This window comes from Erpetoichthys calabaricus, chromosome 1 (assembly GCF_900747795.2).
Source record: "Erpetoichthys calabaricus chromosome 1, fErpCal1.3, whole genome shotgun sequence".
In the NCBI taxonomy this organism is placed as follows: domain Eukaryota; kingdom Metazoa; phylum Chordata; class Cladistia; order Polypteriformes; family Polypteridae; genus Erpetoichthys; species Erpetoichthys calabaricus.
This window is the reverse complement of record NC_041394.2, coordinates 317,561,147-317,579,283: the sequence shown is the minus strand read 5'-3', so window position 1 is coordinate 317,579,283 and position 18,137 is coordinate 317,561,147. Positions and strand designations below refer to the sequence as shown.

At 38.3% G+C, this 18,137-nt stretch overlaps 1 protein-coding gene across 1 annotated transcript in view; it reads right to left on the bottom strand.

Moving 5' to 3' along the window:
• Nucleotides 1-1,445: 1,445 nt before the first annotated feature.
• ipo8 (importin 8) overlaps nt 1,446-18,137 on the bottom strand; it is a 141,330-nt gene continuing 124,638 nt past the window's right edge. The window contains exons 22-25 of the mRNA XM_028817948.2: nt 10,160-10,365; nt 6,930-7,154; nt 5,535-5,670; nt 1,446-2,667 (exon numbers count right to left, since the gene is read on the bottom strand). Of these exons, the coding sequence (XP_028673781.2) occupies nt 5,552-5,670; nt 6,930-7,154; nt 10,160-10,365 (550 nt within the window). The 3' untranslated portion in view covers nt 1,446-2,667; nt 5,535-5,551. The remainder of the gene's footprint in view (nt 2,668-5,534; nt 5,671-6,929; nt 7,155-10,159; nt 10,366-18,137) is intronic.

Genomic DNA, 18,137 nt, shown 5'->3' with positions numbered 1-18,137 from the left:
AAAAAACGTATACAATTTATCATTTGACTGCCCCAAAGAGAGAAAATATGAAGCCAGAACATTTGGTTATCTGGTCAGGAAGAAGACCACTAAGTGGACATATTGTGTAACTGTGCTTTAATGAGCTTTACTTAAAAAGACAGTGAAAGCCACCTGCAAGAAAAAAATTGATGAATTGTCTGTTTAGACTTAGGATGGTGACAAACTGTTCTGTTTGGGCTTTAAATACTGCCCTGTGTCACCACTTGTATATGTGAGATGAGCCTGGCTGAAGTGCAAATTCCTCTTTTATATCTGTTTTGTTAATTTGTAATTCTTAAGTTTTGTTGACCATATACTTTTTGTGTCCATGTATCATTACTATGTAACATGTGTTTTGTGGGTGGTCTCTCTAGAGGCAGGGCCATCTACACCATCAAGGGACTGCCTTCTGCCCTATGAAGGCTGAGTAAAAAACCATAGTCCCTTGCGGTTCATTGAATGCACTAGGTGGTTGGTGAGTTCTGCTGTGTTTATTGTTTTTTTTTTATTGTTTTTTTTTTATTTTTTTTTTTACTGTGTTTGTTTTTTTTTTTTTATTTTTTTAACCTCTTTTGTCCTGTTTTTTGATCATTGTCTTGGATTTTGTATTGGGATCTGTGTTTGCCTTTGGGATTGCCTATTTTGAAGGAATTGCATGTTACAGCGCATTTTTGCTTATAATATAAATCTTTTATTTATAAAGATTAATCATTTGTCCTTGTGTGACTATGGTCATCACCTCCTCTAGTGGGCATTCTGAGCATTGTTTGGAACATTTTGGAACTCTGTGCTGTGTTCTTTGAGGCCTCATGCCACTTCAGCCTTTGAGTGTTGTTGAAAACACTTCAACAACACACACACAAACTTTTATCTACTACCTGGACATGACTATTTTTTGGTAAACTCACGGCTTTAAAACTGCTATTTTACAGCTTTATACATACTTAACCCTGAATTTTACGCAATATATAAAAAAATAATAATAATGTGAATGAATAAATATTTGTATAAAACTGAAAACATCTAGTCAGAATCTGTTGAAGATCTACATTCAAAGACATGCCCAAAATAATTTGAAAAGGTTTGCAGAAAACACCATAGTAAATATGACTGTAACGCCCACTCACCTGTTAGCCCTTTTCATTTCCTTTTCCATAAAACAGAAAAAATGTGATCATTTTACAACCATCCAAAAAAATACAAAATTAAAACTTGACAAAAACCAAGGATGAAAATTTCTAGGAATCATTTCAGAAGTGGCACCTTTATATTATTATAGTACTGTTGAAGGTTAGTGTTTACAAAAATGTTTCTTACATCTTATGCCAATTAAGTTTTAGTACATTTTGGAAGATGGCATTGATAAAGGTATATAAATAAATTACCCATTGGTTCTTGAAATAAATACAAATCCGCATTTGAAAAACACTTATTGAATTTATTTAAACAAACATGTTTCTTACTCTGGCTTTAGAGCATCATGTCTATACAGCTAGTATCTGGCCTGCTGTCACTAAAGATGCTACGAGTTAGGAAGAACAAAAAGGAACCTTGGGAAATGTCTGATGACTATGATAAGCAGATAAAAATAAGGTAGGCAGTTAGGAAATATTTGAGAAAAATACTTCTCATACAAAGATGGTGCCTCTTAGCGGTAGGTCACCAGCATCATGTGCATGACTGGCATTGCAGATCAGCTGACAAAACAGCAGATGCAGGAGTTGGAGAGGTTACTACACTATGTCCAAGGTCAGTCAGACTTTATGGCACCAAAGGCAGTTAGGCTGACACATTTCTCTTTCCTCCTCCTAACAGTCTCAATGGTGCAGCGCTTGATTTATTCCTTATACAAATAAATTATCTAATTTCTTCCTAATACTCAAAACTCACAAGTTAAGAAGAGGAACCAATGTCCAGTGTTTTCAGAATTTTAATGGCTAATTGATTCAGCAAATATTACTTACTTTGGACACAAAAAAGAATGTATTTATTATTCTGATATTTGTTTATCTATTGCGTGTATTATAGATATATACACACACACACACGCGCACACACACCCACGCACATTGATAAATAATAAAGTCTTTATGTGCCCAGGTATGTGTACTGTGGTTGTTTGGAGAAATCCTATATATTTCATTGTGTCAGCCAATTTATTCAGCATCTTTTCCATAATATGGGGATGATGGCCATGATAATATAAAAATAGAACTGTTTTTAGGAAAAAAATCACCTACGTAGACAGTTTGTGATCCAGAAATAATTTACAGGCAAAAGCATGTGCTTCAAAAGGCACGGATACCCACAGAAACCCATGAGATGCTTCCAGAACAGAAATCTGATGTGAGTGCCTAGGCTTTATATGCTCCTTTTTTCCCTTGTTAGGTTTGGTTGGAAAAAAAATTCAGAGGAAATCAATAACTTCAAACCAGGCCATAGGAGCCATGAACTCTAGGAACCAGCAAGCATTCATTTGGCATCCAAAGTCAGCAGTTTTAGTTTGTGTAGGTTTCCCGAAGAAACTGAATCATCATGTAAGCCAGAAGATTCCAAATGAGACTGTCCTCGTCTCCTTTATTTTTTTAATCCGGCAGAAACTTTCAGGTTTCTTGGCACTTGTCGTCTTTGACTTCAGACATTCTGCTGAAAGAGAATGAAAAGGTTCCTTGAAAGAATGTCAATTACTGTCAATGGCTGAGCACATATTTCAGCATAGGTGAGCTTTGTCCATTGTAGCAGCCTGACAACTGGACTACATTTCCTTTTAAGAAGATAACTTCTGTTTCTTCTGGGACTAAGTACAATGAGGTCAACTAAAAGGCCTTCACTATAACTAGATGTCCTGCAAATACTTTTACCTAACTAGACAGAAATATACTGTGAGATTGGAACATATAGTTTTAGCTTACTTAAAGTCTTAGCTAAGCATAAGTTCAGGAAGAATTTCACATTTCATTTCATTTTATAAAGGTGTATAGCTTCTTGAACCAAATATTATTTTGAAAGTACATCCAAATGGCAAGATACTGCCTTACAAGAAACTGCATCTGATAATGTGCTTGCTATTTGCATCACACACATAGCAAATGATGCATGAATAGTCCTTTTTTAATTTCAAACATTAAAGACCTCTGTATAAACACTCCGTAAGCTTCTAGAGGTTTTTTCAACTTGTATATTTTCCCCTTTTGTCTCTTGTTGTCCCCCTCTTCAACAAAAAAGAAATAAGAGTTAGGTAAGTAAGATCTTGCTGTCAAATCAGCAGTTTGTGCAAACCTCTGTAATACCAACTCATTTCTCCTGCTGCTTGAAGTCAGAGCAGGTTAATAAAAATAAAAAATAAATGATAGCAAGAAAACTAGACATTTAACTTCTCCAGAAATGACCTGAACAGGAATGGAGCTACTGAAGTGTGGCTCAGTGATTCGCTATGCATACAGTGAATAAACACAGACTCTGTAGTTAGGCTACACCAAAAGAACCTCAAAGCTACATTATCTTCAATGGCAGTATAATACATTGCCAAAGGGTCATAATGACCTATATTGGAATAAGCTGGTTCAGGAAACAATGAATCAAAAGTGAAAATTTAATGTTAATTTGTGCTTTAAAAAAATAATTAAATAACCAGTCTTGAATTTTGCAACACATTTGTACAAAAGAGAATGAACAACATAATGTACTAAAATGATTTAGAAATAGACACTCCATTCCTAGTTCTTTGCATCTTTGCAGACATAAACATACTGTATAAACAAATCGGCGTCTGATAGTGAATATGCTACTCTTATTTTTTGTTCCCGTCTGCATTCAACAAGCATTAAATACAAATTGATAAACACAAAGTAGCACTTAAGTGTGTAGAAAGAATAATTGAGGTTATTGTTAGGATGAAAAAGCATAATTCTAAATCAAGCATCATACGCACATGCTAGGTTTAATGTAACTCATGTTCAAGGCATGAAAACAACAAGATTTTAAAATATTTCTTAGGGGTTTTGGTCTACTGTGACCCAACAGCAGCTCCTGCACATTTTTCTGCCACTCACTCATGTGGCAACCTTCCCTCAAAAGTGGTCTACTGGATTAAAATCACATGCTGTATGAGTCTTTGGAGTAAACAGTCGTACCTTTCTTGCTCATGGAACCAGCTTGAGATGACATATGCTTTGTGACATGACAAAGAAAGACCATGGCTATAATGGGATACACAACCAGTTGTGCTTAGACGATGCAGTCTTGGCATCAAGAGGCCTAATGTGTGCTGAGAAACCCATTGAAGTACTACCTGTACTGTTGAGACAAATCATGATAGATCTATGGATTATTATTTGATTGATACCTTGGTGGCTTACAACATTTGTGAAATACAATTGGTTTAATTTCTTTTGTTTTTCCACTTGAAGCACATGCAAGTGAAGTGACTTGCTCATGCTCTCACAGTGTCAACAGTGGGATTTGAACCAACAACCTCATGGTTTCAATTCCTAGGTTCAAAGTCTTAACCACTTCACCACACTGCCTGCCAGATTAGTACTTTATACACCAAATTAAAAACAAAATTTGAGATTTGTCAAACCAACATTTTTTAATCATCTCATCTGGTTTTGGTGTTGACATGCCCACTGTAGCCTCTTCTTGTTCTTAGCTGACAGGAGTGATATCCAGTGTGGTCCAAAGCCCATACACTTCAAAGTCCAATGCACAGAGCATTCCAATATGCTTTCTGCACATCACTCTTGCAAAGAGCCGTTATTTTAGGATTTGCAATCCTTGTTAAGAGAGTCTGGCCATTCTCCTCTGACTTGTCTCAGTAACAAGGTGTTTTCGCTTACAGAATTGCTGTTCTTGGAATTTTTTCTTTTAATAATTACACAAATTTCTGTAAAGTCTATAGACTGTATTGTGTGAAAATCTCATTTTGGACAAGCTGGAACAATCAAGTTTGGCAACAACAATCATACCACAGTTAAAGTTATATGATTTCACATCTTAGCCATTCTTGTGTTTGGCTAAACTAAACCTCTTTACTATGCCTGTATATTGCATATATTGAGTTACGACACGTGATATGCAGTTTCCTGGAACAGACTATTTGTGTTAAGTAACAGGTATACTGTACATAACAAACTTGCCACCGACTCTATAGGGATATGCTTACTGCTAAAAAACTAAAGACAGATCTTCAACATACAGCATTTACCCAATACAAAGTAGTCATGCCATGCCACTGTTAGCTGATTTTGAGCAAACTGCACTTCTGTCATGTGATATTTTTTTCTCTTTAAATTAAAAACAGATCGACTATTTTCGACAAGTTTAGGCTGCACCTGCTGCTAATCATTTAAGTTGCTGTCTTGTTTTGTGCTAGCACAACTGAGAACAATCATGTCTAACCATACAATCTGGTACTAATGGTTGTGAAAAAGGCAGTAAGTTTGTAATCTAGAAAAGGAATCAGCAAAATAGGCATGGCGGACAAAATAAGTAAATGAGGAAAGCATTCACACCTGCTCAGTCTTATTTCTTAACTCTGGAGCTTCTCTGCTGTGCTTATGGAGTAGATCTCCTGAAGTTGTTTCTTCTGGTCGTCACTGAGAGGAGATGTTAAACAATGATACCACGTAGGGTCTGTACTCTGGACCTCTAAATCAAGCAGAAAAGAGAGAAATTAAAATATACATTGGCTTAAGGCACCCTGTTCCTTTCTACACTACTTTGTGATAATAATAAGAATAATACATTTTATTTATATAGCACCGATGAATCACCAACAATGTTATTAAACAATCCTAAAAGGTGTGCCACTGACTGAATGCATTGTACAACGTATGGGGGTCTAAACGATCTCCTACTAACACTTAATACTCTACGCTGCCAACTAAATTGTCTCGTACTTAGGCAACTGGTGGAAAAATTTTATTATTTGGTCATAAAACTTGACCTTGAAAGTCAAATTTGTATTGCATAATAAATTTAAACTGTGACTACCTAAAAACTAAAGTTGCTCTGTCTCATGACTGAGCTAAGAGCCCTAATGGCATAAATGTTGTACCAATTAAAATCACAACAATTAAGGGTAACAGTGATGCCTCTCATAATGACCAATACATTTTGGGGTACATAACTATGAAAGAAACATCATTTTTAACACTGCACATGCAATACGCTGGTACACTGCTGCTGCTAGCCATTTTGATCAGTACGATACTGATACATCTCTGCCACTGAACATTTCTGGGTTTGTGCTGCAACCACCACCACTGCTTAAATGGTGGGGTGCTGGATGCTATTTGCATGTGTATTTTATTGCATATATAGAGGGTACTTTGTTTAAGGAACATAAAACTTAAAAACATTGTGCAAAGTAGTAAAAAAAACTTGTGCAAAGTTCTGCCTAAGCGCAAGTCAAAGAAATATACACAAAATATAATTACAAAAAGAAATATTTTAACTATAACATCATGTATACTATAACTGGCTAATTTAGAGATGTGCATGATGGCTGGAGGTAATATACAGAATATGAAACATTATCAAGAGGCTATAAAATTACCCAGAGTAATCTGTACCATTGTGAAAAACCAGTCAGGCATTGGCAATGAGAGATGCTGGAATGCACCTATACACGTATGCTGGAAGGCTTCTTGTCTATCACTGTAGAGTTCAGTTTTGTTCAAACTACACTGGCAATCTGCACGATTATACTAGACTGCTACCTTTCGTTATGTGGAATGCAATCCAAGTGCAATCCTTGCCTCTAAAAAACAGCCTACGTGCAAAGGAGCAGTGATATAATCTCAAATCTAAACCTTTTATGTGATTACATTTTTATTTCATGTATAATTTGTTAATACCGGCCTAAATAAAAAACAAAACTAGATCTGGATGAAGTTGACACATACTCAGAAGTGAGGCTGTAAAGAACTGATACACGTTAACACTGTGCTCATAATCTAGCACTGTGCTGTACTCCTCAAGGATAGTCCCCTCGACTACATCTTCATCCCAATAATCATCATCGTCATCATCATCATCTTCGTCTTCTCCTTGGTCTGAAGTGGAAGTGTGTTGCTGGTGTATCCGCTCCCTAATTTCATTCACCTCATCTTCATCACTAGGTATTTCTACTAAATGACAAAAGGGCAGAAAACATAATTACATTTATGCACAGTTATATGAGTGGGTCTAATGAAATTTCATTTCTGCCTTTAAATCTATACATTTAAAGGAGGTGTGCTGTCAGGTTACATATATAATTAATTTAACAAACAAATTAAAGTCACCTCCATATAATAAATAATCCATCCATCCATCCATCCATTTTCCAACCCGCTGAATCCGAACACAGGGTCACATAATAAATAATCATCAATTTTTATTTTATACTGTGCCTTTCATTGAGAGTACTATGATGATTAAGCAAGAATTCAATACAAAGCAATGCACGATTTAGGAAATTAAACTGCAAAATATATATGGATGCAGGATGAAGAGGCTGCCGCACTAACCATTGTGCCATTGTGACACCAAGATCATGAGTTCCTAATTTGAATGCTGTCCTGGCATACTGTCTGTGTGAAATGTGTACTTCTCCCCATGCTCCACATGAGGTTTTCCCTGCTTTTTTATTTTCTTCAAACATCTCGAACACATGCATGTTAAGCTAACTGGCATCTCTAAACTGTAAGTGATTGTGTCCTGGTATGGACTGGCACTTTGTCCAAATCTGAATGAAATTTTGCATGGCAGTCTGTACAATAGCCCAAACTAATACTCCAAAGTACTGTTACTTTAAAAAAAAAGTATGTGTACAAAAAAAAAAGTATCTGGTCAATCATGGATATGAAGGTGTTGGGACAGAGGACAGGATGACCAAAGAGAAAGTAGATGGATGGACTGTGTGAAGGGGGATCTAAGGGAGAAAGGGGTGTCAAGTGTATAACAGACGAGAATGGAGGAGGCCGGTCAAATACAGTGAACCCACATGAAAGTGTAAATGCTTTAGAAGGAGAAAAAGTATCCATCCAAAAACCTACTGGAAAACTCAAATTACTTGAAAATTAAGTTGGTTTTAAACTACTCCCAATTCTTTTGAAAAGCCCAAATAAACTTTGAAGTTCTGTCTTTAACACACAGTCCTGTGCAGAAGCTTATTCCAGCCAGTCAAAAAAGAAATCAGAAATGCATTAAAAGCACTGTGGCATAAACAGTATCACTGCCATATTCCACAAGCGTATTATAAAAGCTGTCACACTCAGTTAGGAAAGCAGGCTGAAGGTAATTCAACTGCTCAGTTTTATGAACAGTGACACTACTACAGCTTTCTTCATCTCTGAGGGATATATAGTGGAATGTATTTAGGACATGATTTTCTAAGGGCCTGAGTTTACAGTTTCTGCTATTTAGTGCATCATTTTTGTATTTTATGTAGTCAGTGACACAATGGAGGTGAACTCTAGGGTAATGTTTTCTTGGTCACCCTTCTTTATTATTTTGGTTGCCACAGAGATGGCACTGTGATATACAGTTGTGCTTGAAAGTTTGTGAACCCTTTAGAATTTTATTATATATATATATATATATATGTGTATATATATATATATATATATATATATATATATATATATATATATATATATATATATATCCTAAAACTTCATCAGATTTTCACTCAAGTCCTAAAAGTAGATAAAGAGAAACCAGTTAAACAAATGAGACAAAAATATTATACTTGGTCATTTATTTATTGAGGAAAATGATCGAATATTACATATTTGTGAGTGGCAAAAGTATGTGAACCTCTAGGATTAGCAGTTAGTTTGAAGGTGAAATTAGAGTTGGATGTTTTCAATCAATGGGATGACAATCAGGTGTGAGTGGGCACCCTGTATTAATTTAAAGAACAGGGATCTATCAAAGTCTGCTCTTCGCAACACATGTTTGTGGAAGTGTATCATGGCACGAACACAGGAGATTTCTGAGGACCTCAGAAAAAGAGTTGTTGATGCTCATTAGCCTGGAAAAGGTTACAAAACCATCTCTAAAGAGTTTGGACTCCACCAATCCACAGTCAGACAGATTGTGTACAAATGGAGGAAATTCAAGACCATTGTTACCCTCCCCAGGAGTGGTCGAACAACAAAGATCACTCCAAGAGCAAGGCGTGTAATAGTCGGCGAGGTCACAAAGGACCCCAGGGTAACTTCTAAGCAACTGAAGGCCTCCCTCACATTGGCCAATGTTCATGTTCATGAGTTCACCATCAGGAGAACACTGAACAACAATGGTGTGCATGGCAGGATTGCAAGGAGAAAGCCACTGCTCATAAAAACATTGCTGCTCGTCTGCAGTTTTCTAAAGATCACGTGGGCAAACCAGAAGGCAATTGGAAGAATGTTTTGTGGATGGATGAGACCAAAATAGAACATTTTGGCTTAAATGAAAAGCGTTATGTTTGGAGAAAGGAAAACACTGCATTCCAGCATAAGAACCTTATCCCATCTGTGAAAATGGTGGTGGTAGTATCATGGTTTGGGCCTGTTTTGCTGCATCTGGGCCAGGATGGCTTGCCTTCACTGTTGGAACAATGAATTCTGAATTATATCAGAGAATTCTAAAGGAAAATGTCAGGACATCTGTCCATGCACTGAATCTCAAGAGAAGGCGGGTCATGCAGCAAGACAACAACCCTAAGCACACAAGTCGTTCTACCAAAGAATGGTTAAAGAAGAATAAAGGTAATGTTTTGGAATGGTCAAGTCAAAGTCCTGACCTTAATCCAATCGAAATGTTGTGGAAGGACCTGATGCGAGCAGTTAATGTGAGGAAACCCACCAACATCCCAGAGTTGAAGCTGTCCTGTTCGGAGGAATAGGCTAAAATTCCTCCAAGCCGGTGTGCAGGACATCCAGGTAGCACATTCTGAATCCCACCCAGGATTCACCCCTCAACACATCACATAACATACCCGTACGGAACACAGCTTTGGATAATCTACTGTACATTTCATCTACAAGGCTCACAACATGAAAAAAGCACAATATAAAACTGGGAATGATTGATGACTTTACACTTGGACTGTCTTTCCATTTACGATGTGCAGAGCACACATAGAGTAGAGTAGCAATATTACCATTTTCTTCTTCATCCACCTCAGAATGCTTTGTGAAAGTGTCTTGCTTGGCCAGCACTCGAGATGCATACACATGCTTCAGCCCCAGGAATAGAAGGAGAATCGAAGGGACAATCTGCGCTGCAACAGCTTCCAATGCAGGGGGGCGTTTTGTCATTTCCATCAGGATACTCAATCCAATAATACAGACTTTTCTGTCATGAAGTCTGAAATATAACATATTTTTTTTATCTTTAAGGCATAAAAAAAGATTAGACGATAGTTACAATTTAGAGATAAATAATTCACTCAGTTTACCTCAGGTTTTAAATTAAGGGAAAACAATCGGTTTCCCACCTGCAAGCTGCATTTTTCCATTTGTAGAAATCATCTGCATGGTGCATACATGATTAAAGCCAGCTATCAGGCCAACCTATGCATTGACATAGATGAGTTCATCACAATCACACGACATCTGATTAGCAAGATCTGGGGCCTCATGTATAAACGGTGCGTACGCACAGAAATGTTGCGTACGAACCTTTCCACGCTCAAATCGCGATGTATAAAACCTAAACTTGGCGTAAAGCCACGCACATTTCCACGGTAACTCATTCCTTGGCGTACGCAATTTATCCGCCCGGTTTTGCAGACTGGCGGCACCCAGTGTCAAAGCAGTGCTACTGTTCCTGTGTGATCACTCTTTCTTTCTTAAATCCACATTCCTGGCGTGGCTTTATAAATACACTGAAATTAACTGCATATTGTTTACTAGTGTAATGCATCTGATTGTAATTAACCTATAGCAATATAATGGTCCAGGGAATAGCCATAGTATTCCAAATACCATAACTGCTTTAGCGTTGTAACTCTCACTGCATCTTCTTTCAGCTGCTCCCGTTAAGGGTTGCCACAGCAGATCATCTTTTTCCACATTACTCTCACTGCACCACTCAGAGTATTTATATTACTGTATCTGAGTGGGAAATCACAGCAGCAGCTGATTGGAAAGAGAATTATCGGTACACAGCATGAAGCAGATGCTGCCTGAGCCACAGCAAACGCTTTAGTCCCTGTACGGACTTCGCGGTTTAGAAACAGTTTCATCCCAAGAACTCTAAACACTAAATCAGTCCATCAACTGCTCCTTATATAATTGTTTACTTATAAGTACAATCACCTCACTGTAAACTTGCACTACAGTTATAATATTGCACAACCTGCGCCACTTTATAAAGCGCGTATTTACATGTGATGACGGTATTCATTTCTAAGACGAAATGCAGCAAAACATGTTGATTATATTATACAGATAAAACTTTAACTTCATTTAAATAATCTGTATTGTTAATAATTAAACATGTGAGGACACGGTGCCGCAGCGCTAGCTAGTTCAGTAATTGTTCCTGCCTTGCGCTGTATTATTGCTGGTGCTGACGCGACACTGGAAAGATAGACGGATATAATAATTAAACATGTACTACTAAGATATTTCAATGTTCCTTAAAAGTTTTGAAGAATCGAAGTTCTAAGCTTACAGATGGCTTCACGTCTATTACATAGCTTATTGTGTGGCGATTGAGTTTTTGGAGAAAGAAAAGTAAGGACAGGAATTGGAGGTTAGTACGTTTGAAAGAGACAGTACTGCTGTGATAAATTATTTAACTGAAGGTTGCGCATGGCGCAGCAAGCCTCTTGCGTGAGACATGAACAAGCACTGCGCCACCGTGTTCCCATGTTTAATAACATGCTTTCATTCCTATCATCATGAAAAAGATATCACGTATACATCTCAGTATTTTAATTATTCAGACAGCTGTAATATCAAGAATGTAATGGAGTATGTGTCCTGTCGGAGAAAGAGAAAGCCCGTTTAAAAAGCAGGTAGTGATTCATACATAGAGCACATAGAAGATCAAATACAGAACAAAGCATTTAACATGCCACTTTAGTTACAATAGGATTTGAGAAACTAGTAAATTAAACGATTTTAAGATGAAGTTTAAGATGTTCTACTTTAATGGCAAAATAAACTACGTGATTAAAGTGGAAATTTCGAGATTAAAGTTGACATTTCGTGCTTTTTTCCCCACTGTGTGCCTTTTTTTTTGTCTGTACCCTAATAAGCTTTCATATGACACTCAGACGGTGGGCTACGACTCGCTTTTTCACGGCGACTTTGATATGTGATTTCTTTTTTATTTCGGGCACTGTGCGACTTTGTGAAGTTGAGCCTTCGAGTTTCTCCGACACACTGTCACTCGATCAGCTTTCTTTTGTTGATTATACCACTGTTTAAACCAACAAATAGTACGTTTTTCCTTTGCCTCCACTTGGTATTCGCTGAAATTCTTATATTTTCTCCCGTGCTTTTCCCATTGTCTTTTCACAGAAGGCTATTTATATTGATTTGCATATTCAAAGAGGCGTAATTCTGGGAGGAGTTGGGGCGGGACAGAAGGCGCGTGCACGTGCGTTACTTTTCACGCAAATCGGGATTTATGTAGTAGAAGAACGTGAAAGTATGCGTGCGCACAGATTCCTGCATCTGGATTTTTCTGTGCGTACGCACAATCCCGCTTTTGTGCTTACGCCATGTTATAGTGTGAGTTCTACGCACGGCGTTATACATGAGGCCCCTGGTGTCTGTCATGAATCTCACTGATGTATTTGGTGGTTCAATGTAGTGCACAGATGTACAATTAACAAGGCGGCTATGTGTAACAATGCATTGTTTGCATACATTACTACAAAAATGAAATTGGTCATGTCTACAACACAGGACAAATGAAAATTAAGGAGTCAGAATGCCTTTTTTGAGACCGATATATGGGACTGTTCAGGAAATTCAGGACCTATGGTCATTTCATTAGTTAGTCACTAGAGTAGGGTTCAATCACAGCTCAGAAGAACGTTATCCAGTGAAATCAATTTTCAGGACTTTGGTCGATCCACATGGCGTCAGTGACACCTATGCATTGTTTATCATTGAAGTGGTTGTTTATTCTTTATATCACTAGTCATCTTAAATAAATACTTCAGTCACTACTGCTTTATTACATTTTACCACCGGCCTACACCCAGAGCCGGCCGTAGACAATTTCGGGCCCGAAGCAAACTGATACCGAGGGGCCCGACCCCTGCAGCTAGGGGGTCCGGGGCACAGCTCCGGCCGCCAAGCGATTTCCTGCATTCTGAGCTGCAGAAATGCATTTTTCCGGCATCTACAACCATCACTTTTTGACGATTTCCGTTTGACACTGACAACCATAACCGTAACACACTGACAGGAGCCAAATTTGCAGGCTGCTAGCGCAGACTGTCGTACAAGGCCCTGAGTGAAGGATATGAGTGATGGAGGTCAGAGTGGGCCCGCATAAATGTCTTTAGTGACGATACATTAACAGATAAAGCTACATTTTAGCCAGCTTTTGCTGTTTCCACCAGGCAGCACGTGGAGGTAAATAGCTAGGCCAAGCACTTTTTTTTTTTGCTTTTTATATTTTTTATATATTTTTTTTTATTTTATGAAGATAAGATCCACATTATTTTGTTTTTACATTTTTATTCGGTTTAAAAGACACTTTTCGAACCTTGGCACTGGCAAACTCATGAATAAGTTCAGAATAATCAAGAGATTCGACTATCTCTTGCTCAATTGAAATCAATGCCAGACTATTCAGACGTTCGTGGCTCATGGAGCTTCGCAAGTAATTTTTGATAAGCTTGAGTTTTGAAAAACTCCTCTCCGCCGAAGATACCGTTATAGGCACAGTCGATGCTATTCTGAGAGGCACAGCAACATTAGGCATGGCAGTTGCCAACTCCTTCTCATACAGATATTCCAGTGCTTGCATGGCCGTTGAGTTGCTAGGAACTAAATTGGCAAATATGCGAATTTCACTGCATGGTGCGTGTGGATCAATGTCTGATTCATTATTCTTCGAGTCAGTTAATGCAATTTTCAAGTCCATAGAGTATTTCATCAAGGTATTATCATCCATGGATAATATTAACTGATAATTGTGCAGAAATCCAAAATTGTCGAAATGCTGTTTCATTTGATCAAACCTCTCATTCATGGACATGATTGCTTGATCCAGAAGGACAAGAAAGAATTCTGTGCGAAACTTTTCTTTTGGATCAGTTATTAACTCATCCCGGACTTCATAATCGAAATGCCGCTTTGTTTGTCTCCTGCGTAAACTGGTTACTGCAGGAAATGCGACATCCTCGGAAGGCATCTCCAATTCATTAGCGAGCTCTCTGGCTGTAGCTTCTGCTAATTCTAGTCCATTTTCTCTGTACGAAACCAAATAGTCAGAGACACTGTTGATGCATTTGAGAGCAACATCATAGTGCATATTTTCATTTTGCAAAATTTTGCTGGCTACATTGATCTGTGAAAGAATGTCGTACCAAATCGCTAAGGAAACAAGAAATGGAAAATTTTTCAGCTGCTTGGCTAATGCAGCGGCTTCAGTTCTAGCCTTAGGATCTTTAGAATCTTCAGAAACATCTACCAGCGCGTCATACACAGAGCCTATTTGGAATCTGACAGCTTTAACACTCTCAATCCTGTATTCCCATCTAGTGTCACAAATGCGCTTCAGAGTGAAATTATTGATGTGCTTCTCCAGAATCTGCCAGCGTATTGTAGAAGCACTAAACAGCAAATAGATCTGATGTAATGTTCTAAAAAGCGACATGGCAGTTGGTGACGATTTAGCCATGTCTCCAACAAGCAAATTAAGGCTATGACAACCGCATGGGATGTAGAATGCTCGTGGATTTTTATCCAGTATTCATTTTTGAACGCCACTGTGTTTGCCTTTCATATTGGAACCATTATCATATCCCTGTCCCCTACAGTTACCTAGGTCCAATTTCAACTCCGAGAGCATCCGTAAGCATTGGTCTGTGAGATTGGAGCCAGTGCTATCATCAACGGCTATGTACCTTACAAAATATTCTCGAACTTCCACTGAGGAGCCATCAATATGAACGATCCTTATTATCATCGTCATCTGCTCTTCATGGTTTATATCAGGAGTGCAGTCAAGAATGATTGAGAAATACTTGGCATTATGAATATGGGAAATTATTTTCTCTAACGTAGCATTACCCATCAACTGAATTATTTCATTTTGCACGTTTTTGCCCATATAATGATCGTGGATTTCATTGTCTGTAATCCTTCAAACATGCTCTTGCATGCACGGATCAAATTTGGCTAACAATTCCACTAACCCAAGAAAATTGACATTATGCGCGGCAAATATACGATCGTTAGAACCTTGAAACGCCAGGTTTCTTTCACCCAGAAACTGAATAACAGCAGTAATTCTTAATACATTACGCCAATGCTCAATTTCTCTTAGCAGAAGTTCTTGTGCACGCTTATCAATGGTACATCCTGCTTTCAAGCGATTTTGAAGTTCCAACCAATCCTTAAAGGCATGTATATGGTTGGCAGATATTTCGTGACTGCACACGTCTCGGGACAAATTACTCCAATCACCGCAACCATCAGTAGTCAATTTGATCTGGATATTCGAGAATAACTTGCAGCAGAAACAAAAAACTGCATTTTTGTTCTTTGAGTAAACAAGCCAGGGCCTGTCAACAAATTCTCCATTTGGTAATTTTTGGGAATAAAAGGAATCAGAAAAATGGCGCCCATCATCATTCGTCGGATACTGAATCCTGGTTTCGCGAAAGGGCCCCTTTTGGACTAGGAAGACACGTTCCTTGTCGGTGATTGCTGCACCCCACAAACCTGGATCTCCCCAACTAAAGGAATCGAAATCATTATCAGCCTCGTCGTGATCTTCATCTTTCTGGTTAGAAACCGTAACGGCTGGCAACATTGCTGAACCTGACGAAAAACCCATGTCCATGTCATTCTTAACGTCATCGGCTTCTGACTCCTCGGAGTCGGATACAGGTTTGTGGGGCTTGGACGGCGTTGCGGTATCTTCGACTAATGGAAGTTCAGTCCTGGTGCTAGTGCTGCTGCTGATGCTAGAGCTAACCGTTTTCGTTAGGAAGCGTTGCAAAGCGCCTTTTTGGGTAGGGAAGAATTCATCTTTCGCTGCTTTTTCTTTACGTTTTTGAGCACCAGATTTATATTTCTTTGGTGGTGGAACTGAAGACATTTGGAATACAATAATTTCAAACTGTGGAAATTCGGCAAGGCCTAACTACCATCTACAAGACGTTCTTTCTAACAAAATGGAAATATATTGATATGAAGGAAAGTGATGGCTTTACGAAGAGAAGGGCCCCTTGTATGCTCTGTCGAGAATGCAGTGCGGTGGAGCGGCCCTGACTGAAGCTTAAATGGCTGCCTACTGAGGACAGAGGCACAGATGAGCCGTGGAGGCGGCAACAGGCGTGCGGGCCTGAGAGAAGCGTAATGAAGATTGGAGTGCCGAGTGGAGGTGTCCACGTGGAGTAATTAAGTGATGGAATATGTTACCATGAATTATATATAAAAAAATTAGTAACAGAGGTTGGAGTGAAGGAGTCTGTTGCTCCATTGGGTCCTCCGCAGCAGCGTCGCATCACAGGAAAAAAAAAACCTCCAGCTGTGGGCCCGAAGCGGTCGCTTCGTTCGATTTGCCCGAAGGCCGGCTCTGCTACACCGCAACTGTATGTATGCCCTGTCCATCATGGATTAAGTGGTTTATTTCAGATAGTCAGCTTCATAGCGTAGGTCGGCCCTATTATTTACAGAAGCAGCTGGCTTTAACTTTCAGAGGCATTGGTGGACAACTGGCATTACAATTCATGCCCTGGGCTCATATAATGTAACTATTTTGGTGCTGCAAAACAAATACTCACAACATCAGTGTGGCTCAGTGGTCATAGGAACACAAGACTATTCTTCTGGTTAAAACATTTTGATTGGTTCCACCATATTCTTATTTAAGTACCAGTACAGTATCAGAGAAAAATGCCTCAACTCTGACAGTCTCAGTAATTTCAGTTCAGTCTCTAAGTTGTATTTCCATCCAGTGTCCTTGAGCATGTTGTGACATTTCATTTCAATAATTACTTAACCCCCATTAAGCTAATGGATTCATTTCAGTCTAACTGTAGGGCATAAGACAGCTGTGAAACTGCTTCAGTTAAATGAATTTACTTACAGCAGATCTCATGAAGCTAGTTAGCATTTTACTCTTTGGGAACCTTGGCACAACACTTGATATGGATAACCACTGTTTTGCCATTGCAGGTTTGTATTATATTAAACTTAAAACAACTGCACAGGGCAGTGATAGTGTCAATATTAAAACAGGCCTCCTTTTATATGTGGCAGGTTTCTGACTTTGTCAAGTTGTGACAAGGCCATAAACAGTTTAGCTGCACATATCCAATTTTATGTTTTTTTATACCTATGGTAGGTACAATGCATGCAGATTTAATTAAGCTTAAACAAGCTAAGTAAACAGTGAGCACAATAATCTGCCACAGTAGAAGGCCTGCATAATAAAGGACACATTGAGGCCAGGAAATTGTTTTCAAACAGAACATTATTGATGATGACAATAAAATTGATTAGAATTATTACTAGTTGTGTCTCTGCATTAATGGCAAGTGGGGCAATGCCCCATTCTCCCAGCACACAGCTCTATTGTGCAAAAATTAAATTAGTAGTAAACTTGTCTCAATAAATAATGCATTGTATAAATGTTTTTAATAAACTGAGTTTGTCATATTCAGATTATTTCAATTTTCCAGAATATGATCATTGCAATTTCTAATTTAGAAAAATATTTCTTTTTGGAGTAGGTGAAATCTTCTTTGTGCTTGACGCTAACCTGTTTCTGCGTTACTTGGGCAGGTCCTTCGACACTATGGCATTCTGGTTGTTACTTTACTCAGTGTGTGCATGTGTAGATTGAACTCTTTAGTTCCACTTTGAGATTCAAAGATTTTTAAGTGACCATTAATTTTTTTGTGATGCGATCAAGGATGTATGAACTCCTTGATG